Consider the following 24,130-nt stretch of genomic DNA (forward strand, 5'->3'; position numbering starts at 1 on the left):
CATTTCAAAGGGGATGATTCTTTTCTATACCCACTGTATAGGCAATTTTCTTGGTACAAAGGCAAACAACAGCTCCCTATACACTCGCAGATATCCCTGCTAAAAGCAAGTGTGTCAGCTGGATTTTCTAAATGATTCCACCATACACGGAGGTGAATGATTGTATAGTAATATCTAATATTTTGCTGTGAAATTACCTGATCCATAAAAATGTTTTACAGTAGCTTGTTACAATATCTTTTTCTAATACATTGGCTACCTATCCCGTGAAGACTGGGTGGCATCTGCTCTGAATAAATGGAATAGGCGCAATGACATAACCGCAGTGGTGAAGTGGACCATGAAGAAGAAGCAAGATTACAACAGAAGCTGATATTCTGTAATGATATTACAGAAGACAGGGCACTGTTTTGGTAAATACATGTACAATGTGGTGTACTAGCGTTACAAATATAGGTATCTTTGTGTCTAGCTTTAACGTACACATGAGGGTAAAATGCTGCTTCATGACAGAGCCTAGCCCAAAGTATTTGTGTATACAACTTGAACCATCCATGGAGGGGGCAGCTGACAGGGATGAGGAATGTAAGGGCCTGACTGTCCCTAAGTGGGTGATCTATTAATAATCCCAGGGAGCTCTGGCTACAGACACACACTAGAAATACTCCATGGAAGAGCCAGAAGAGCAGAACTGAGCACACAGCCATACACAGCCTTCAGATCTGGTGAGTTATCGGTGACAATGGTGTGTAAATTATACTGAAAACAGCCCAATGCACCTCTCCAGCAATGCAGGTCCATCACTACTGTTATATTACTTCTTCACCATCTGACGGGTTATTTTAAAAAGCAGCATTACGTAATTGCTAATAGCAAACACGTCTTGCAGACATCTGATGCTGGAGAAAGCCACCAGGTTCATAGGGAACAGGCAAAGCACCTCATTTATTAAGCTCACCACATTTTGGAAAATGTTTTATTTTTGACGATTCTACAAGAGGATCTATGAACAGCAGCTTTGTTTGGTATCAGACACTGATTGGTGCCCAATGTCTGTGATGCATTAGTTGTGCGTTTCAGTAAATAATGTGTTTAAAAACTTGTGGGGGGAAATTTGTATTTTATTTAGAAACAGAGACATGTTATATGGACAGGGGTATAATGGAAAGATCTGCATGGTTCCACCCACTGTTCTAAAATGAGGGATACACGGCTTGTTTTGGGGATTTATGATGGAAATGAGTCATGTAGTATTACCTTCTGTTTTAGGAGGATTTACTGTGCATGACATTTATTTGATTATGTAGACTTTTAATAGGCTATGGGCTTAGCAATTAAAGCTACACTGCAGCTAAAACGTTTTTAATTTTGGGTTAGGAAGAAAAGGCTTACAGTCTCTTAGGTTTTTCATAATGAAACGTGTTATTAATCTTTGCAAATGCAATATATAACTGTGTGTACAAGTAAACAGAATAAAGATATTGCTGTAGACCAGTGGTGGTCAACTTTTATTGATATAGGGCTCAAGTGCGGCAGTCCAGGATTCACCTAGTCCGGGTTTGGAATCATGTGTTCATGTTTTAGTCTGCCTGAAACCCTGAGGCCTCGTACACACGGGCGAGTTTCTCGGCAAAAACCAGCAAGAAGCTTGCTGTTTTTTTTTTTTGCCGAGGAAACCCCCGAGGATCTCGTCGGGCCAAAAAGAAAGCGTGTCTTCTTTTTCCCCGACGGCAATGGGAAAAGTTGGCTCGCCGAGATCCTCGGCGGCTTTACAAGGAACTCGACGAGCAAAACGATGTGTTCTCCGTCGAGTTTCTCTGCCGTGTGTACGAGGCCTCACACATTATTTGGACAGGAATGTGGCTCGAAACAGGGCTTGACAGGAGCTAGAGGGGAGCACTATGTGTGCTGCATTACTATTCTCTTTGGTGTGTCCAAAGGCGTCCCAAGCCTGTTACCAACCTATAGTGTATACTACTACTACAAAAAAAAGTGTCTGGCTCAAAGAAACAGTGGCAAACCTAAGTGTGGCTCTCGACATCAACAAAGGGCCATATATAGAATTCTGTGAATATTCAGTGTCAGAGACAGAAGAGACAGGATAGGATATAACAAAAGACTAATGTTATGATACAAGGATGGTCAGTGACTGTGTATATAATACAAGAGATGATCAGAGACTGGAAACAGGATATCGGTATAGACCAGTGATGGTGAACCTTAACACGCCAGATGTTTTGGAACTACATTTCCCATGATGCTCATGCACTCTGCAGTGTAGTTGAGCATCATGGGAAATGTACTTCCAAAACATCTGGGGTGCCAAGGTTCGCCATCACTGGTATAGACTAAAGATATGATACAAGAGATGGTCAGAGACTGCAGACATAATACAGGATATGGTCAGAGACTGCTGACATGATACAAGAGTTAGTCAGAGACTGCTGACATGATGCAAGACATGGCCAGAGACTGCAGACATGATACAAGTCAGAGAATATGGACATGCTGCATGAGACTTTCAGAGACTGTGAACATGTAGTATGTAAACCACTACAAATGTTTTATTATTTGTTACAAAGTCTAAACCTCTGCTAGGAATCCCATTGTACCAGAGGTCCATGGGGAAGGGGGTGTCATGGTCCAAGGCCATCAACAAGAATTGTAATGTTGGCCAATAGTCATTCTTCGGATATATGAGCTACCTTATCCTGCTATATGGTTTGAATCAGAGTAAAAGTCAATTTCCTATCCTGTAGAGAGAGTAAAATAGATAGTAAATAGATAGATATTGAATAAGAATATGTTAGTAAAGGATGGTAAAGGTTAGAGAAATGGTGGGGGGGGGGGGGGGTTATTGCCATATGTATCCCTATTGGGGAGATTTCAATACATTTCCCATTTGAGACAGGAAGTGATGGAATATATCTCACTTATGAAAATAAAAAGTAATATATCTCCGAACAGGCATATGAAAAAAACATATTTGCAGCCTTTTACAATTTTGTTATTGATGCCTGGCCTAAAGATGCTTAGATCCACATTTGTTATTTGGACATCAAAGGGAAAGCCCGACAGAAATTTTAACTCTTTCCAAATATATAAAAAAATAAATTGGTGGAGTTTCATAACAGAAATGGCGGCTTACGGTTCCCAGGTAAAAGAACAAGGTTTTGGGTTATAATATGATTCGCTTGGCACCATCGCTTGCTAGAGTCCTATCTAAAACAATATAAGCTCCTTGGATATACTTATATAATACATACATCCCAGACCTTTAAGATTGGTGAAGCACAGAAAATGTAGGTAAAGAACACACTTTTGCACCCCCCGTCACATGGCCCATAATAGATTAGCCACTTCAATACCGGGCTTTAAAACCCACCTCCTTCCCGGGCCTATTCTGGCACTTCTTTCCTACATGTACAAATCCTCATTCTTTTGCTAGAAAATTACTCAGAACCCCCAAACATTATATATGTTTTTTTAGCAGACACCCTAGGGAATAAAATGTCTGTCATTGCAACTTTTTATCTTGCACCGTATTTGCGCAATAATTTTTCAAACGGCTTTTTTAAAAAAAAAAAATGGTTTCATAAATTAAAAAATAACAAAACAGTAACGTTAGCCCAATTTTTTGGTAAAATATGAAATATGATGTTACGCCGAGTAACTAGATACCTAACATGTCACTCTTTAAAATTGCGTACACTCATGGAATGGCGCCAAACTTCGTTACTTAAAAATCTCCATAGGCGACACTTTAAAATGTTTACAGGTTGCCAGTTTAGAGTTACAGAGGAGGTCTAGTGCTAGAATTGTTGCACACGCTCTAACGCACGCGGCGACACCTCACATGTGTGGTTTGAACGACGTTTACATACGTGGGCGGGACTTACGTGTGCGTACGCTTCTGAGCGCGAGCTACCGGGGACAGGGGCATTTTAATTTTTTTATTATTATATTTTCTTTTTTATTTTACTTATTTCTTTATTTTTTACACTTTTTTTTACACTTTTTTTTTTTTCAATCGCTTTTATTCCTATTACAAGGAATGTAAACATCCCTTGTAATAGGAATGTGCGTGACAGGTCCTCTTTAAGGAGAGATGCGGGGTCAATAAGACCCCACATCTCTCCTGCAGGCTGGAAAGAATGAGATCGTGAAAAAAAATTCACAGATCTCATTCAAACTAGCCGCAATTGCGGTTTGTTTACTTACGGGGACTCGGGCGTGACGTCATCACATCGCGCCCGGGCCTTCCGACGGTCATAGAGATCTTCTCTATGGCAAACATCTGGCAGACGGCGATCATCTCTCCGGGCCCCCGGTGGGACGGGAGAGCCCGGAGAAGCACCGGATGGCGGCGGGAGGGGGGGATGTCCCCTCCCGCCGCCTGTAAGAACGATCTAGCGGCGGAACCGCCGCTATGATCGTTCTTACGGTGCGCAGGATCACCGCCGCTAAAAAATTATATCTCAATGATGCCTCCGGGTGCAGGCATCATTGAGATATCCCCCCGCAAAGCCCATCACGTCATATGACGTCCACCCAGGATAACAGGTCCCCGTTTTGGACGTCATATGACGGCGTGCGGGTGTCAAGTGGTTAAGCATACTTTAAAGCAGACCTTTTAGCTAAGAAAAATCACATCCTTCCTCCTCCACAATATTTTTTAAAAAAAACTTTTCTTTTCTTTCTTTGCTTCTATGTTTTTTTTTTCTTACCTACCTCTCTTTTCCTTTTCTTCGGTTTGCACCTGCCCCTTCCTCGATTCTCACCTTAGCGAGTGTGATATGTAAGTCTGGCCATACATTATACAATTTTCTTGTTCAATTTTCCTTTCGATTTACCAAAACCATATAATGAGGTCAAACATTTCAATTCGTATCCAGTCAGGCAGGCCCTTGCACTACATAGTTGAAGGTAAAGCTAAAGGAAATTGAATAGGAAAATTGTATAATGTATGGCCAGTTTATGCCTTCCTCTGGAGCTTTCTGGGATACTCACTTCACATATTTCAGGAGGCAACAGACCTACAAACGGAGAAGTTGCACAATATCTTGCTCTCTTGGCTGAGAGAAAGAATTAAAATAGACCATGCATGTTTGAGATTTCGTACCACGTTATAAGGGAGCCAGCTGCAAGTCTATGAAAGAGACAGCTGGCTCCCAATGCCAAAAAATAAATAAATGGTGGAGTGGAAAGAGTAGTGCACTACGAGCACTCTAGTTGTGAAAAGGACAGCGCTGGATTCCATGGCATTGTAAGTATATATACTCTCTGTTTTACAACCACTAGACATTTTCCAACCACTACTATTAATTTTAAATTAATGTATAATATACACAATGCAATCATCTGAAGATGCATCAAACGCTTAGTGCAATAAAAAATTGCAAATTTGGCCATGTTCCCCCCTATGTCTCCCCCCCATGTCTCCCTTTACTTTCTAAACACCTGCTATTCCATGTTGCGCTCTTTCCTATGCTCTTCACTTTTCCCCTTTTCTCTTACATGCCTGTGTTAAATAACACAAGGTCTATGTTATGACACAGCACGTTTTCACTACCGTCCCTTGGCTCTTCATACATAATCAGCTCACATGCTAAGATGAGTGTGACTTTGCTTGGTATTTGTGGCATGCTGGGTTCACATTCCACAACATTTCTCAACAGTCATATATATATATGTGTAAACTGACCTTGAAATATATTTTGTAAATCCCAATATAAAACTTGTGTAGCACCCTGCTCCTGTTGACCAGGCGCTATTATTCAAATTTAGTGGGATATCTGAAATGTAGTTATTTCAGATTTGTGTTTTATGGCTAAATTGGCCTTTGCTCCAGCTTTGACTGAGTTGGGTGTATTTCCTACAGGTGTCGTTGTCACCTCTGGTTCCGTGTTGGAAGTTACAGCCAGTCGGAGTGTATTGGGTGCTCTTTCCCAGGACCAACCTAGCGGGAGTTTCTTTACCGCTGGGCATGCTGGGAGAGGGTACTTAAGGGGTGGACACCATTTTCCTCACTCTCTTGCCTCATGGTCAACTTGACTTGGGGAATGTAACAGTTCCTCTTCTGCCTCGGTGCCGGCTGGCCGAGGCTTTGCAACTGCAGGTAGGCCCAAAAGCTATCTGGGGCCTACTGGCTCGAGGGTGATCCTATGCTGTCTGTCCTGCGGGAAGAAGCTGATCAACTGAAGGAACCGGGGGAGGACATGTCTTGGAGAGGACACAGCTGGAAACTGGTATCTCCAGAGGAGCCTGGTACCTCAGTTGGAGGATGCATCCTGACCTATCTACTTCACAGTATTCCTGGGTCAGCTTAAAGGGACTTTTTCATACTGTGCCACTGAGTTTACTGAGGAAAATTCTAATTATTGGATCCTGTGGCAGAGGATCGTTCAGCAGCTATTGTTACTATAAGGTCTGTGGCAGAGACCTTTACTTTTTGACTTTTCGTGCATCATTCCGGCTGATTGATCTACAGAAAGGTACATGAACTTTCCCTCTCCCTCCATTCCCCTTGTTCCGTCAACAGTGGGATTGAATAAAAAGCCTTTGGAAAAGACTCAGTGACTGGCAACCGTGCTCTTGATTAACCCTAGATTCTGAGCCAACACGGAGAACAGTGGGATAGTGGCAGACCAAAACTAACCAGCAGCTCCTTCGGGGGTAGTGCTACACTTGCCATGGAAACAAACAAAAAAAAGAAATAGAAGTTAATAAACAGGAATGCTGGAAGGAGGTTCTAAAAGAGGTATAATCCCTGCAAATGGGGAATAGTTGAGAGCGGTAGATACAGGTATGTAATTAAAATCAATGTTTAAAGCAGATCTCCCACGCCTAATCATTTTTTTTTTTATGGGCTATTCAAATCTGTAATAGCACTGCTGTGCTAAACTCACGTTTCCGGTGTCCGACCGCCGCTCCGCTGTTAATCCGTCCATAATAAATACTTATATTCTGGTTTGCCTCCCGTCGCCATCTTGGCTTTGGGCGTTCGATTCCAACAAGCAGCTACTTCCTATTTGCGGTGGATGCTGTCCCAGCATCCACCGCTCGATCTCGTGCATGCGCACTGGCAAAGGTGCCCGGCGGCTTGAGTGTCTCTGTTGTCATCGCAATGGCAGACGAAGTCGCGCAATGTTGGATAACAGAGCGGAATATTATAATTAGGGAGCTCTGACACTGGCTCCCAGCACACACAGCGCGGCACAGGAAACTGCAGAAAACCCGTCGGAAACCCGAGGGGGGGCAGACCGGAAGCATGGCTGATAAATAAGGTACACGATTGCTAATTGAAATGAAAATAGCCGATTCATCATTCGTTTGGAGCGGTAGGAATATGGAGCTACAGTTAAATTGAGGGTGGAGATCCGCTTTAATACACAAGTGCAGATTAGCACCATTCATAACTATTTTATTTTATTTCACCTTTTTTTTTTATTAGGAGAGGTTAGAGATAGTACACATACAAGTTACAGCAGATTTCAGGCAGAATTGCTAACAAAGGAGATGATTTACTAAAACTTGGAGAATGTAAAATCTGGTGCAGCTCTGAAACCCAATCACCCTCCAGGTTTTTTGTCAAATGCAGATTTTGCATTTTCCAGTATTATTAAATCAACCCCATAGTGTCCCAGTCCACATGGAAGTAGGGAATGATAAATACAACAAGATGAAAATATTCTCTACAGAACACTGGGGTAGATTTACTGGTACACTCAAAATCTGGTGCAGCTGTGCATGGTATCCAATCAGCTTCTAACGTCAACTTGTTCAATTAAGCTTTGGCAATAAAACCTGGAAGCTGATTGGTTTCTATATTGAGTTGCACCAGATTTTGCACTCTCTAGTTTTAGTAAATAACCCCCGCTGTGTTGAAAATACATTAAACAGAGACAATAGTGAACAGTTAACCAGTAGAACAAAGAGGTGCGCACAGCAATTATATTTTAAATAATATTAAAGTGTATTTAAAGGCAATCTTTTTTGTTTTGTTTTGGGTAGAGTGGTACTCTTTGTCAAGTATTTCAACTTCAATATGTTTTTTTTTTTGTTTTAAAGAAGAACTTCACTTCCCCTTCATGCTTTTTTTATTTTTTTCCCTATTACCTTGTTTGCTCCTCAAACATATATGGCCAGCAAATACAGATTTGTCTGTTGTCCGCTGCCTCACGTGGCGCCTACGCTGCTATTTTTTAAACTGACATCATCAGGAGGCTGTCTCTCTCCTCAAAGTTTCGGCATCCAGCCCTCTAATGACATACCGCTTCACATGTTGGTCACAGGGTCTCTTTAAAGCAGCACAAAAAGGAGCCAATTGGTCATGCTGCTGTGCTCATGTGCTAACAAGCAACATGCTAATAGGTCAAACATGCTAATAAGATAGCAATCACTATCCCCTGAAGAAGTCTATTGTGACAAAACGCATCAGACGGGGCCCCGGTGGTGATGTCAATGTGCATGTGCTGACGGTTTTCATCTCAAAGGCTACCTGGTGCTTTTAAGGCACTTTCCTGCACACAAGTGTTACTGACCCCTTTACCTTGGGGTTAGATCTCTTGGTATGCAGGTGGTGTGTATCGGTGGTGTTCACACATGTCCAGCTGTGGGTTTTCAGTCCGGAGTCCGGTGCAGTTTTGTTCACCGGTTCAGGAGCGATTCCGGTGTGAATTTTTACTTGAAATCGCACCTGAACCAGACCCAAAATCGCAGAGGACTCTTTTTAAAAAATGGACGCCGGCCACAGGGCTGTCTTAATGAGAGGGCACACTTGGGCACTGCCCAGGGGCCCCAGCTGCATGAGGGCCCCTGCACTTTCCCCAAAGCAGGGTGTAGAGGGGTCAGAGTGCTGGGGGGATATCTGGGGTGTAGAAAGGTCAGAGTGCTGGGGGGATATCTGGGGTGTAGAAAGGTCAGAGTGCTGGGGGGATATCTGGGGTGTAGAAAGGTCAGAGTGCTGGGGGGATATCTGGGGTGTAGAGGGGTCAGAGTGCAGGGGGGGATATCTGGGGTGCAGAGGGGTCAGAGTGCTGGGGGGATATCTGGGGTGTAGAGGGTCAGAGTGCTGGGGGGATATCTGGGGTGTAGAGGGGTCAGAGTGCTGGGGGGATATCTGGGGTGTAGAAAGGTCAGAGTGCTGGGGGGATATCTGGGGTGTAGAAAGGTCAGAGTGCTGGGGGGATATCTGGGTGTAGAGGGGTCAGAGTGCTGGGGGGATATCTGGGGTGTAGAGGGGTCAGAGTGCTGGGGGGATATCTGGGGTGTAGAGGGGTCAGAGTGCTGGGGGGATATCTGGGGTGTAGAGGGGTCAGAGTGCTGGGGGGATATCTGGGGTGTAGAGGGGTCAGAGTGCTGAGGGGATATCTGAGGTGTAGAGGGGTCAGAGTGTTGGGGGGATATCTGGGGTGTAGAGGGGTCAGAGTGCTGGGGAGATATCTGGGGTGTAGAAAGGTCAGAGTGCTGGGGGGATATCTGGGGTGTAGAAAGGTCAGAGTGCTGGGGGGATATCTGGGGTGTAGAAAGGTCAGAGTGCTGGGGGGATATCTGGGGTGTAGAAAGGTCAGAGTGCTGGGGGGATATCTGGGTGTAGAGGGGTCAGAGTGCTGGGGGGATATCTGGGGTGTAGAGGGGTCAGAGTGCTGGGGGGATATCTGGGGTGTAGAGGGGTCAGAGTGCTGGGGGGATATCTGGGGTGTAGAGGGGTCAGAGTGCTGGGGGGATATCTGGGGTGTAGAGGGGTCAGAGTGCTGAGGGGATATCTGAGGTGTAGAGGGGTCAGAGTGTTGGGGGGATATCTGGGGTGTAGAGGGGTCAGAGTGCTGGGGAGATATCTGGGGTGTAGAAAGGTCAGAGTGCTGGGGGGATATCTGGGGTGTAGAGGGGTCAGAGTGCTGGGGGGATATCTGGGGTGTAAAAAGGTCAGAGTGCTGGGGGGATATCTGGGGTGTAGAGGGGTCAGAGTGCTGGGGGGATATCTGGGGTGTAGAAAGGTCAGAGTGCTGGGGGATATCTGGGGTGTAGAGGGGTCAGAGTGCTGGGGGGATATCTGGGGTGTAGAGGGGTCAGAGTGCTGGGGGGATATCTGGGGTGTAGAGGGGTCAGAGTGCTGGGGGGATATCTGGGGTGTAGAGGGGTCAGAGTGCTGGGGGGATTTTTGGGGTGTAGAGGGGTCAGAGTGCTGGGGGGATATCTGGGGTGTAGAGGGGTCAGAGTGCTGGGGGGATTTTTGGGGTGTAGAGGGGTCAGAGTGCTGAGGGGATATCTGGTCTGTTTACCTGCGCTGTCTCCATTGTAGAGGCCCCAGAGCATTACTTTGCCCAGGGGCCCATGATGCTATTAAGACGACCCTGGCCGGCAACCCTGGACATTCATTGAAAGCTAAGCATGTTTTTTTATTTTAATAGAAAAAAATTTGAATTTACAATCACTTTAAACTTTGATAATAAAACCTGAAAGCTGATTGGTTTCTATGCAGAGCCGCACCACATTTTTCACTCTCCATTTTTAGTAAATCAACCCCTTTGTGTCCAGGGCTGCTCATCTGTCGCTGACGGTAATTACTATTACTCCATGTGTGGTTGTGGGCCTGCAGCTGATGCAAACACCTGGCCATACCTGCTGTGGGAATACACTGACTGAGCTAGGCCTGAATGTATGGTCTTGGACAGCCGAGGGGATGATGCCTAAATCTATTGCTATTGGCAAGGCCTTTGTTTGTATATTTCTTCTTCTTTTTTTTTTGTTATCTTCACATTATGAAGGCACCCATTTTCACAGATATGTGAATCCTATTTATATGAGACATATTACATCCCAATGTGAATGTGGACCCTCTATTGAAATTTGCCAATATACTGAAAATGATTTTCCTTTATAGTTATATTGCTGTGTATTTATCTTTGTACAGTATGCACAGATTATCATAAAGCCTAAAACAATAGATTTTTTTTTTACAAATCACAAACTATATGACTGTCTGTCTGGCTTCATATCTAGAACACTCTTCTGATAGAGTATCAGGGCTATTTGCACTCCAAGCTTATCTCTGCCTTCAGAGCAAACACTAATGGGAAATACAGAAAGAGAGGGAGTTAATGTGGCTCTAATGGGAAATATATGGCCTCTCTTCTCCATCCTGTACACAAGAATGCCAGGCTTATTCTGGAACGTATTTTTACCCATCACTCATCTTTACCAATTGAGACTGACACAGTGCGAAGGACTGTGAGAGGGTATCACTCCACAGTGCCTTTGTGTCTAGCTATAGTTCATTTATATTGTACAAAATTATTAAATGGATCATGAAATGTTGATGTATTGGATTACAGATTTGGCTCCCTACCTGCAGCATGAATGATTCATTAGAGCTATTTCTAAAGATTAGTTTTTTTTTTTTAAGCCTGGAGTTTAGTTCAGTCCTATATGCTCTATGTTTTTTTATTCCTGTGATCAGTTTTATTATCATTATTTTTATTTAGTTTATTTTTTTATCCCCTATGATCATTATATTATCATTTAAAGTTTAAACCAGCTTGTTCTAATGGAACAGTTTTGCCAGCTATGCAGAAGTATTATCATCATCTTTTTGTTATACCCATGATCATCAATATTATAATTCTTAGTTTAACCTCCCTGGCGGTATGATTCTTTCAGAAAAAAGGTGCTGAAAGCGGTACCATTATTTGCAAGGAAATTTGGCGTTTTATACTGTAGGCCTGTAATTTTTAGAAATAACTCACTTAAATCTGACCCGGGCATCCCGGGTATGAAATTTTTTTAAAAACAAAATTATAAATTATAATATAATAAATAATTATAAATAATTATAACAAATAATAATATAATTATAATAAAAATTATTCAATAATGTAATCAAATCAAAATCACTGAAATTTGCTCAGTTGCAGAATTGTCGCTGTCATTTTTTTTTTTTATGACGAATTTCCCCACAAATCGCTATCGCACAATTCTGCAAGTGATGATAATTTATTATCGCTGTTTTTTAGCTGCTCTAAAACTATTTTTGACATAAAGGGACACTTTTGGTTGCTATGGACAATCTACAGTTTGCAGGCAGAAAGAAAAGTTTTTATTATATAAAAGAACATGTAGGACACTGGGCAGACCACTAGGGACAAGGGGGGTGTGTATTTTTTACATACAGTACTGTAATCTATAAGATTACAGTATACTGTATGTAATGTGTTTGTTTTATGTTTTTGAATTTGGCGCCGTTCTCCGCTCCCGTGCGTCGTAACGTCGCAGGGAACGGAGATCGGCGGCACAGGAGGACGCTGTGTGAATCGAGCGAGGTCCCGCTCGCTCACACAGCGCGGTGGCATCGCTGGATCCAGGGAGGCGGTAAGTAAAGATCCAGCGAGGCGAGCCCGAGTCTGACTCGGGGTTACCGCTCGCAGCATGAAAATCTAACCCCGAGTCAGACTCGGGAATACCGCCAGGCAGGTTAAGTCGGCTTATTCTAAGGGGACAGGGTTGCCAGCTATAGAGAAACATTTGGATAGTCTGCAAGGGTTTTTTTTAACATTTGTGGTGGAGTGTGATGACCTCTGCAAAACATCCTGCATTCTGATCACTTATCAGAGGGTATTTTACAGATGGTGAGGAGGCGTTAAATTGCTTCCTCACACCTGATTTAACCCTATAACTGCACTACAGCCAGGGCCGTCTTTAAGGCAGAGCAAAAGGGGCAGCTACCCTGGGCCCCATCATTGTTGTAGGGCCCAAAGCAGCTGCTTCATACTTGCCAACTATCCCTCACCAATCTCTGCCATACTGACACTGTCCACTGCTTTACTGACACCGTCCACTGCTCTACTGACATCGTCCACTGCCCTACTGACACTGTCCACTGCTCTACTGACACCATCCACCGCGTTTATATTTTTTACAGTGAAATGTGTTTTATTATATTTTTCTAAGTTTACTATTTAGTTAGGCCTTGCTAATTTCTTTAAAAAAAAAAAAGGGGGGCCAAACCCCTGTGATCTTTGATCTCTTCCATGTTGTTTAGGTAGATCTCCTCCTCTCAAAGGTATCTTACCCCTGATTTATATGGCCAAAAGTTTGTGGACATCTGACTAGCACCTTAACTATAGAGGCAAAGGTTTGTGGACACCCCTCTGAGTTATTGTGTTCACATAAAGCCAGTGAAGTGTACTGCAAATGCTACAGCATGCTGAGACATTTTAGACAGTTGTGAGCTTTTAACATACATTGTGACAGCAGCTAAAAAGGACTTTTTTTTTTACTGCATGACTTTGCCCCTGTACACAGATACAGGTCTGAAAATAAATGGTTTGATGAGTTTGGTATAATGCAGGGGTCTTCAAACTTTCTAAACAAAGGACCAGTTTACGGCCCTTCAGACTTTAGGAGGGCCAAACTGTGGCCAGTGGGAGTAGAACATGTCTTGGTGTCCAGTGGGAGTAACGACTATTACCTATTTTGGTATCAGTGGGAGGAATAGTGCCCCATCATTGGTGTCAGTGGGAGTAATAGTGCCCCATCGTTGGTGTAAGTGGCAGAAATAGTACCCCCTTCATTGGACAGTGGGAGGAATAGTGCCATACTGTGGTTGTCAGCAACAGAAAATATGGCCCATTGTTAGTGTTAGCCAGAGGAATAGTTCCCCATTGTTGGTGTCAGCAGCTGGAATTATAGTGCCCCAAGGGCTAGATAACGGCAAGCAAAAGGCCGCATCCGGCCCCCGGGCCGCAGTTTGGAGACCACTGGTATACAGGAACTCAAGTAGTCTCGACAGAGACCTGAGCTTTCCCTACAGAACACCTTTGAGATGAATTGGAAGACTAATCGCGAGTTAGGTCTTCTTGTCCAGCATCAGTACCTGACCTCACAAGTGTTCTTTTGGCTGAATGGACACCTACCAACATCTTATGAATAGGCTTTCTGGAAGAATGGAGGCTGTGGAAAAGGAAGAGGGCAACTTCATATCCACGATTTTGGAATTACATGTCCAACAAACTAATATAATGTAGGTGTGGTTATGTAGTTTTGTATATGGGCAGAAAAGAACTTGTCAGAAAATGAAGAAGCAGTCTATAAAAGCAGATGAATATAATACTTATCAGTCCAGCCACCGGTGAATCCAATCTCTCTTGAAAAGCTACACCCGCATGCAGCTTATATCTTTAGCATCTGACACTTCTGAAACTCACAAGCCTGGGTGAAGAGGATTTTGATCACTTTTTAAATATAGGCAACACATTTTGTTTATTTCAATCCAATACGACTAAGTCAGTCATTTAATAGTCTCTAAAAATAAAAAATATAGCTTATAAATATCTGATCTAATTTTTATCAGGGTTGGTATAGGCCCTCTTGTGCAGGCGCTTTAACTGTTTCTGGGCCATATCAGTTTTGAGCAATTTTGAGATTATATTAAACACAGCAGTATTAACCGCTTCAGCACCGGAAGATTTTACCCCCTTCCTGACCAGAGCACTTTTTACAATTTGGCACTGCGTCGCTTTAACTGACAATTGCGAGGACGTGCGATGTTGTACCCAAACAAATTTGCGTCCTTTTTTCCCCACAAATAGAGCTTTCTTTTGGTGGTATTTGATCACCTTTGCAGGTTTTTATTTTTTGCACTATAAACAAAAGAACAGCGACAATTTTGAAAAAAAAACACACAATATCTTTTACCTTTTGCTATAATATATACCCCACATTTTTTTTTTTAAAAAAAACGTTTTTTTCCTCAGTTTAGGCCGATATGTAATCTTCTACATATTTTTGGTAAAAAAAATCGCAATAAGCGTATATTGATTGATTTGCGCAAAAGTTATAGCGTCTACAAAATAGGGGATATAATTATGGCATTTTCTTTTACTAGTAATGGCGGCGATCTGCGATTTTTATCGGGACTGCAATATTACGGCGGACAGATCGGACACTTTTGATACATTTTGTGGGACCATTGACAATTTTACAGCGATTAGTGTTATATAAATGCGCTGATTACTGTAAAAATGTCACTGGCAGGGAAGGGGTTAACACTAGGGGCGATCAAGGGGTTAACTGTGTTCCCTCTGCATGTTCTAACTGAAGGGGGATGGAACTTTCTAGGGGAAATGACATATTGCTGTTCATACATTGTATGAACTGACGATCATTCATTTCTCCCTAAGAGAACCGGGATCTGTGTGTTTACATATGAGGTTTACATTTGTGAGGTACAAATGAGGTTCAATGCAGAAAAATGTAAAATACTGCATTTGGGTGGCAAAAATACAAATGCAATTTACACACTGGGGGGAGAACCTCTGGGGGAATCTAGGATGGAAATGAAACTGGGGGTCCTAGTAGATGATAGGCAATGCCAAGCTGCTGCTAACAAAGTCAACAGAATATTAGCTGCATTAAAAAGGGGATTAACTCCAGAGATAAAACGATAATTCCACCTGCTCTACAAAACTCTGGTCCGGCCGCACCTGGACTATGCTGTCCAATTCTGGGCACAAGTCCTCAGGAAAGATGTACTCTAAATGCAGAGAGTGCAAATAAGGGCAACAAACCTAATAAAGAGTCTGGAGGATATTAGTTATAAGGAAAGGTTGCGAGCACTGAACTTATTCTCTCTGGAGAAGAGACGCTTGAGAGGGGAAATGATTTAAATTTACAAATACCGTACTGGTGACCCCACAATAGGGATAAAACGTTTTCACGGAAGGGAGTTTAACAAGATACGTGGCAACTCATTAAAATTAGAAGAGAAGAGGTTTAACCTTAAATTACATAGAGAGTTCTTTACTGTAAGAGCGGCAAGGATGTGGAATTCCCTTCCACAGCTGATGGTCTTAGTGGGGGGGCATCGATGGTTTCAAAAAACTATTAGATAAGCACCTGAACGACCACAACATACAGGGATATACAAGGTAATGCTGACATATAATCACACACATAGGTTGGACTTGATGGACTTGTGTCTTTTTTCAACCTCACCTACTATGTAACTATGTAAGGTTTAATCTAGGTCAGTGCCAGGTGTAGTGTTTAGGTAAAGGTCACAATCAAAGGTCAAGGTCAGGATTATAATTTTTTACGGAATTTTTTTTTGTATCGGTATCAGTTAGTGTGTTTTAGGTAGGATACAAACAACAACTAACATATATATATATGCGGTATCGCTGCAATTGTCAGGAGCAGGAGAATTTAATTTGAGTTGCCCTATTGGTGGAAGGTTATGATAGTAGCAAGAAATAAAACGGATAATTTAAGCCAGTTTTTCTTTAATAATAAAAAAAATCAGGAGATATCCATTACCATTTACCACCAAATAAAGCCTGATTTTTTTCAGAAAAAAACGGTATAATCAAACTGGATTCACAGTTTTACTAACACATGTAAAAAAAAAGGCGCGAAAGGGGTTAATATAACTCTCATTATGTATATCAGCTCCACTGCTTTCATTTGTATGAAACTGTGAGTATTTTGTAGATCTGCTGTTTGTCCCCAGTGACCAACTCTAATGCCGCGTACACACGGTCGTTTTATGTGATGAAAAAAAATGACGTTTTTAAAAACGTCACTTTAATTGACCGTGTGTGGGGGAAAACGTCATTTTATGTCTTCTAAAAAACGACCAAAAAAAATTGAAGCATGCTTCAATTTTATGTGTCGTTTTTCAAAACGTCAACTTTTACTTCACAGAAATTGACCGTGTGTAGCAAAAACTTCGTTTAAAACGACGTTTTTTCATCCGCGCATGCCCAGAAGCTACTTATGAAGCGAGCTTCAATGGAAAAACGTGGTGGAACGTAACCTCGCTTTGCTAGAACATTGTGAGAAAAACGATGGTGTGTAGGCAACTTCGTCTTTGAAAATTGAAGTTTCAAAAACGTTGTTTTTTACTTCACAGAAAATGTCGTTTTTTTTCATCACATAAAGTGATGGTGTGTATGCGGCATAAGGCCTCGTACACATGACCGAGTTTCTCGGCAAAAACCAGCAAGAAACTTGCTGGTATTTTTTTGCCGAGGAAACCGGTCGTGTGTACACTTTGACGAGGAAACTGTCGAGGATCTCGTCGAGTCAAAAAGAGAGCATGTCTTCTTTTTCCTCGACCGGAATGGAGAAATTTGGCTCGCCGAGATCCTCGACAGCCTAACAAGGAACTCGACGAGGAAAACGATGTGTTTCGCCCATCGAGTTTCTCGGTCGTGTGTACGAGGCTTCACCTTTATTTTGGATGTAGCATTTATTTTTTGTTCTCCCACTCTAAAATTGAATGAATCAGAGGGTAACTGTGGATCATTGCACCTGTTTCTTAAATAATCATTAATAGAAATAGTATACAGTATATTATATATTCATTTAAATAATTGTGAAAAACATAAAGCACTTAAATATATACAATGGGAATTGTTAGATCATTTTAAACTCCTTTAGCAAAAGTATAGGTGGCTTGCTTTTCTGAAAAAGACTTCTGCTACAAAGTATGTACACCCGCTATGAAAAGAGAGGCTAACTTAATGCCATATACTAATTACACACAGCTTCAAAATGTGGAGCTAAGCTGAACAGCAGTCATGAAATTTAAATGAGAATGTTCTAGTCATTGATTGAAGCGGTATTAAGAGCACGTAAAACAAAGCACAGGTAACTGTGAGATAAGGTTCCGCTCTGAGAGGTTTACAGCATGATGACTTATACCCTCTCATCAGAGCTTTATCCCTTGAAAAAGGTTCCTGTAATTTACTATACAAAAATGAAAATAAATAAATAACGAAAGGTTTAAAGTGACGCTAAATTCTGAAAAAAAAAAAGAACATATTATATTAAAGTGTGTAGTCCTAACTGAAAAAAGTGCCTTCTACTGCCAGTGTTAATTTTGTCGACTAACTTTTGCCATTTTAGTCAAAAGACTGATGCCCCGTACACGATCACTTTTTGTCATGAAAAAAAATGAAATTTTTCATCATGAAAAAATACGTTTTTCCAACTTCATCATAAAAAACAATGTTGCCCACATACCATCGTTTTAGAAAAATGATGAACAAAGCGCGGTGGCGTACAACACGTACGACGGCACTGTAAAGGGGAAGTTCTATTCGCCTTTGGGCTGCTTTTAGCTGGTTACTTGTTAGTAAAAGACGATTCGCGCTTTTTTGTCTGTTACAGCGTGATGAATGTGCTTATTCCATTATGAATGGTAGTTTTACCTGAACAAGCGCTCCCGTCTCATAACTTGCTTCTGGGCATGCGCGGGTTCAAAACATCGTTTTAGCCCACACGGTCATTTTTTACAACCCAAAAAATGACATTTTCAAAAATGACATAAAAAATTGAAGCATGTTTGAATTTTTTTTTTGTCGTTTTTCAGAAGACGGAAAACGATGTGAAGCCCACACACGATCATTTTAAATTACGTTTTCATGACAAAAAGTGATCGTGTGTACGGGGCATAAGAGTAAAACTAAATTGAAATTTGACGTCAAAATTAACACTGGTCTGTAGTGCATGTTCATACCTCAATAACATAAATAATAACATATTACATTTTTCACTCCAGCAGTATATAGTGAGTTTGGAAATTGTAGAGAAATGCTTAAATAATGCATTACAATTTAACTACATCCATTAGATTTTAGAGGACTAAAATGACTAAGACTAAATCGAAATTTGCTGAAAAAATTAACACTGTCTACTACTCACCGTCTCTTTCAAATCTCCTAATTCTTTATTTTTATTTTTTTGCTCCTGTGATCCAACTTTCTGTTTGAGGGTGGCTACATTCATCCTCAATGGTACCACTATATGTATGTATGAAACCACCCCACATGCACATTGCATGCTCTGAAAGCACACTCTCTAAATGCTGGGTGCTTTACAGTTACACAACCCTGGGCACATAACCGCGTAAAGCTGCATGTTCTAATTTATTTTTGTTTTCATATTTCTATCAAAGATATTCACACAAAAACAAAATTAGAACATTGACAATAGCGATTCTGAGCAATACAAAGTGGTTGTAAACTTTTGTGTTTTTTCACCTTCATGCATCCTATGTCTGAAGGTGAAAAAACACCTTGCAGTCGACGGCCCCCCCCCGAGCCCCTGTTTTACTTACCTGAGCCCCAAATTTCCGTGGGCGTGATCTCACGTTGCTTTCCCCAGGTCTTTTCGGCTCTTCATTGGATAGATTGATAGCAGCGCAGACATTGGCTCCCACTGCTGTCAATCAGATCCAATGACGCGGCCTCCGGGGGGCAGGGCCGAGTCATACAATCGGCGGCTATGGCCGCCGATTGTATGGCACGGGAGAGCGCCTGCAAGCTAACCCCCTCAGAAGAGAGCTTCCCAGAGGGGGTTAGCTCTTGCGGGGAGGAGCCGAGAAGAGGACGATCGGGGCCACTCTGTGCAAAATGAACTGCACATCGGAGGTAAGTATGATATGTTTGTTATTTTAAAAAAAAAAAAAAATTGCTTTAGTACCACTTTAAGTACTTATCTATCAACCATAGAAAAAGTTTGCATTGTTATTCATACAAGAAAGATCTCGAACAGTATCGGTCAAGCCCTTATATCTTATAAAGAGGCTACTAATACTAAGATAACTCAATATGGCGAATATTGGTATAAGATGAATTTAGATTGATGGATTTCAAAATTAGCCTTCCGCTTATGGAAAAGAATGTTCCCTCCTCCAAGGGGAAGGAGACGATCTATTTTTGCAACTGAAATTGCGTATGCAAAATATTTCAAACACTCAAATGAAAGAAGAAAAAGAAAGAGAAAGAGAGGGGGGAAAAAGAGGAAAAGGAAGGGGAAAACCCAAACGTTCTGGCGTGCATCTCCTGAAGGTTTATTAGTCGGATATATTTCGGGGATCATTAATCAAGTATCGAATCCATGGACCCCAGACTTTTTCAAACACTTTAATTTTGTCATTTAGAACTGCCGAGGGTCTTTCATTGATCATGAGCCAGGATAGCTTATGCTTGAGCTGGTCAAATAGGATGATAGCCGACTTCCAGTTTCTAGCTATGGTGATTTTAGCGGAAACAAAAATAAAAGTGAGGAGTTGTCTGATTTTTCGATTTGGTTAGATTGATTTGAGTGAGGGTAAAAATAAAATTATAAACTCTAATCTAAAATCGCCTCACAATTTTCATCTTTTCTCTTTTGCAGAACTGTTGGTCAATGTTTGTCCTCCTGTGGTAAAGACTTTTGAGAATAAAGCATGGTGAGGAACATTGATGATCTGGAATTCTGCCTCCCATCTCACTCGGACTCTATACTGTCTGGTCTGCAGTCTCTTCGTTTCAACCCTCAACTCTCAGATGTCACTCTTGTGGTTCAGGGACGGGAATTTCCTTGCCACCGGGCAGTGCTGGCACTGTGCAGTCAATATTTCCATGCCATGTTCACTGGAAACTTCCAGGAAAGCATCTCTGCTCATGTGGAGATTAAAGAGGTTGACGCAGACGTAATGGAGACACTGATTAATTTTTGTTACACTGGCCATCTCACCATTAACCAGAACAATGTAGAGGGGCTTATCCGTATTTCCAACCAGCTTAATTTTTCCGCAGTGCGAAAGGTGTGTATGCGGTATTTACAGCAACAGATGGATGCCACCAACTGCCTAGGCATCTGGGAATTTGGTGAAACACATGGCTGTCCTGAGGTGACAGCAAAGGCCTGGTCTTTTCTACAGGAGAACTTTGAGGCAGTATGCCAAGAAGAGGAATTCCTACTTTTGCCTCCGGAGCGGTTGCTTCAGTACATGGGCGATCCTTTGCTACAAGTGACAGAAGATCAGTGTCGGGCAAAGGCAATACTTCAGTGGGTGAGGCGAGATGAAAAGACCAGAGCTCCCCACCTGCCAGAGCTTCTTAGTATAGCCAGGCTGTCAAACTTGACTGACCATTGTCTCCAAGAGCTGGATGATGAGCCATTGATCAGTGGATCAGAACCATGCAGAGCGCTGATCAGAGGAAATCTCGGAAAGGTTTGTAATGCCATACAGTATATACTTTAGGTTACAAATGTTTGGGGTCACATTTACTTACCACAATAAAATAGTAATGAGACTTATTGACAGATTGGAATATAATCAATTGCCTTAGTCAGCGGTTTAGGAAAAATCACTTACTAGTACTAAGGCGGTATTAAACCCCAAACAAAAAATGTAATATGTTGCAGCTTATCAATCCTTTGATGTGGTGGCTACTTCTTAGACTTTTTTTCTTCTGTTTTCACATGAAGATCTGGCCAGTTGCACACTTCTTGGAATGAAGTGCCCCCCACTCTGGATGAAAGAGCACAGGGGCAGCTTTGGACAGCAGCATTGTCAATCTGGGGGGGGTGTGGACTAGCAGATTTAGATACACTAACAATTTGAAGCCAAACTTTCACTGCAGTTAAAGCGAAGTTCCACCCTAAAAATGAACTTTTTATGAACAGCTTGCCTTTAATGTAAAAAATTTTTTATAAAAAAAAAATATATATTTACTCACTTCTATCTGGCTGTTACTAGGCAGATTTCATAATCTGCCTAGTTCCTGTTCCTAGGTGGTTCAAATTCCTGTCCTAAGACTCCATCGCCTCCTGGGAAATGATGACACTCATTTCCCAGGAGTCTCTGGGCATTACTGTGCCTAAAAATCGCCCAACATGCACATCTCCCTGGAAACCAGGAAGGAAAAGGAACTGGGCTTCACATGCCCACACATATGATGAATACGGCCACAACATGAGCTGGAGGATATAAGGCAAGTGTTTGCAATGATTTCTGGAACGATTGGGGGAGCTATTAATATGTTTTAAGGACTATTTCATGTGATTAATTTTAGCTTGCAAAAAAAAATTATGCCCGGAACCCCCGCTTTAAGCAACCATTTTTTTTTTCCTTTTGGGATAAAGGTTTTACATATATAACTTAAAAAGTTGATCATTATATGCACCCCAATCAGTGTTAAATGGTTTGTCTCAATCCAACTGCTACACTTGCAGGCAGGGCCGGTGCTAGGCAATTTGGCGCCCTAGGCAAGACCAGTTATGTGCGCCCCCCCCCCCCCCAAAAAAAAGAATGTCCCTCCTTGGTGTCGCTGAAATAAAAAAAGTCCCTTTATTTGTGGTTTCACTGGAAGGACGAATGTCCTTCTGTCTGTGTTGTGAAGAGAAAAATTGTCCCTGGTGGGTGGTAGGAAACTGACAGGGGTGCGTGGTAGGGAGGTGACAGGGAGGATGGAGATGACAGGGGTGGGTGGTAGGGAGGTGACAGGGAGGATGGAGATGACAGGGGTGGGTGGTAGGGAGGTGACAGGGAGGATGGAGATGACAGGGGTGGGTGGTAGGAAGTGACAGGGAGGTGATAAAATGTATGACAGGCCTTGGAGGTGGGATGGTGGAATGCCAGGAACAGGGGGATGACGAGGAGCATGATGATGACAGGAGGTCTGTGTGTCTGGTCAGCAGGGATGTTCGGGGCACCCTCGATCAGGCAGTGACGTCACAGGATGTCGGGCAGCGCCGCGGACTGTCATCACAGTACCTCTCTGATGATCGCTGTTCTGGCAGGTGACAGGTCTTCCACACTATGGCCGTCCGGTCCATCCAGGAGGAGAGAAGGTCAAGGAGCTGCTCAGCGGCGGCAGTCATTATCCGCGCTTTGCACAGCACATGGTAGGAGATCCGCAGAGCGGGAGAAGGGGAGCCTGGGAGGAGCCGGGGGAGGGGGAGCACATGGATCCACCCACTGACTGGATGCTCGAGGTTGTGACAAGTTCACAGCGCCTCCTCTCCGTCCACAGGACTGCGCAGCGGTAACGACTACTACTGTGGGGGAACCAGTGGCCGTGGCTGCGCTCTAGGCGGCAGTGCGCTCTAGGCGGCTGCCTGATTCACCTAGTGGTAGCGCCGGCCCTGCTTTCAGGAGAGCTTGTTCTGTTGAAAAATAGCAGACTTACTGGCTGGATCATCAGATGAAAATAAAGGAAGGAAAATCTAAAAAATAAAACTAATGCAGCCATCACACCTAAGAATTAGTAAACTGCAATATAATAGTAGCTTGTTTGAGGCTTTAATATCGCTTTAATATAGTCCCCGGAGAGCAAGGTACTGTATATATTTTTACATAGAAAAGGATATCTTACACAGTTGGTTCATTTAATCTCATACAGTCCCTATCTTGAACAAATTATATTATATGCACTAGTGCTTTTATAATAATCTCCAGAGGAGTAACAGATACTGGTAACTAATGGATATGGTATGTGGCAAGATAGGGGTCCCTGTCAACAGTCATAAATCATAAAGGGCCTTAGAATATGCTTGAGATCCAAAGATCTGGATGAGGGGGCAATAGTAATAGAACAAATACCATGTATAATGGATATTGTATACATTTGTAAAGGGTTTTGGCAGATTTATTTGAATTTACACACGATTTGTTTGGACCAATGCATATCTATCTCAGGTTTTTAACCCCTTCCTGCCCAGGCCAATTTTCAGCTTGCAGCACTGTCCCGTTTAGAATCACAATTGCTCGGTCATGCAACACTGTACCCAAATAAAAATGTTATCATTTTTTTCACACAAATAGAGCTTTCTTTTGAAGGTATTTAATCACAGCTGTTTTTTTTTCTTTTTTTGCAAAAAAAAATACGAAAAAATAGTTTCATAGTTTGTTACAAAATTTTGAAAGCAGGTAATTTCTTTCATTGATGTGCTGTGATGAGGCAGCACTGATGGGCACTGATAGGCTGCACGGCTAGGTACTGAAAAGGCGGCACTGAGAGGTGGCATTGATGGGTGGCACTGATGGGCACTGATAGGTGGCACTGATGGGTGGCACTGAAGGGCACTGATAGGCACTGTTAGGCGACACTAATATGCACCTGTAGGTGGCACTGGTGGGCACCGGCAGGTGCCACTTCATTGCAGTAGCGCCTCTCCCTGTTCGGGACCTAGGTCCCTCTGTCAGAAGCCGGTCATCAGCTTTTTTTTCCCCTCACACTATAAGCGTGAGGGGAAAAAAAGCTGATTACCGATCTTCTGTTTACATGACATGATCAGCTGTCATTGGCTGACAGCTGATAACGTGGTAAGGGGAAGAAGAAGTATTACCACAATT

General features: G+C 42.5%; 1 protein-coding gene across 1 annotated transcript in view; it reads left to right on the plus strand.

Moving 5' to 3' along the window:
- The first annotated feature begins 619 nt into the window (after positions 1-619).
- The window catches only part of KLHL30 (kelch like family member 30), a 79,032-nt gene continuing 55,521 nt past the window's right edge, over positions 620-24,130 (plus strand). The window contains exons 1-2 of the mRNA XM_040348953.1: positions 620-725; positions 20,182-21,004. Of these exons, the coding sequence (XP_040204887.1) occupies positions 20,234-21,004 (771 nt within the window). The 5' untranslated portion in view covers positions 620-725; positions 20,182-20,233. The remainder of the gene's footprint in view (positions 726-20,181; positions 21,005-24,130) is intronic.

The sequence above is a fragment of the Rana temporaria genome, chromosome 4 (assembly GCF_905171775.1).
Source record: "Rana temporaria chromosome 4, aRanTem1.1, whole genome shotgun sequence".
Lineage (NCBI taxonomy): Eukaryota > Metazoa > Chordata > Amphibia > Anura > Ranidae > Rana > Rana temporaria.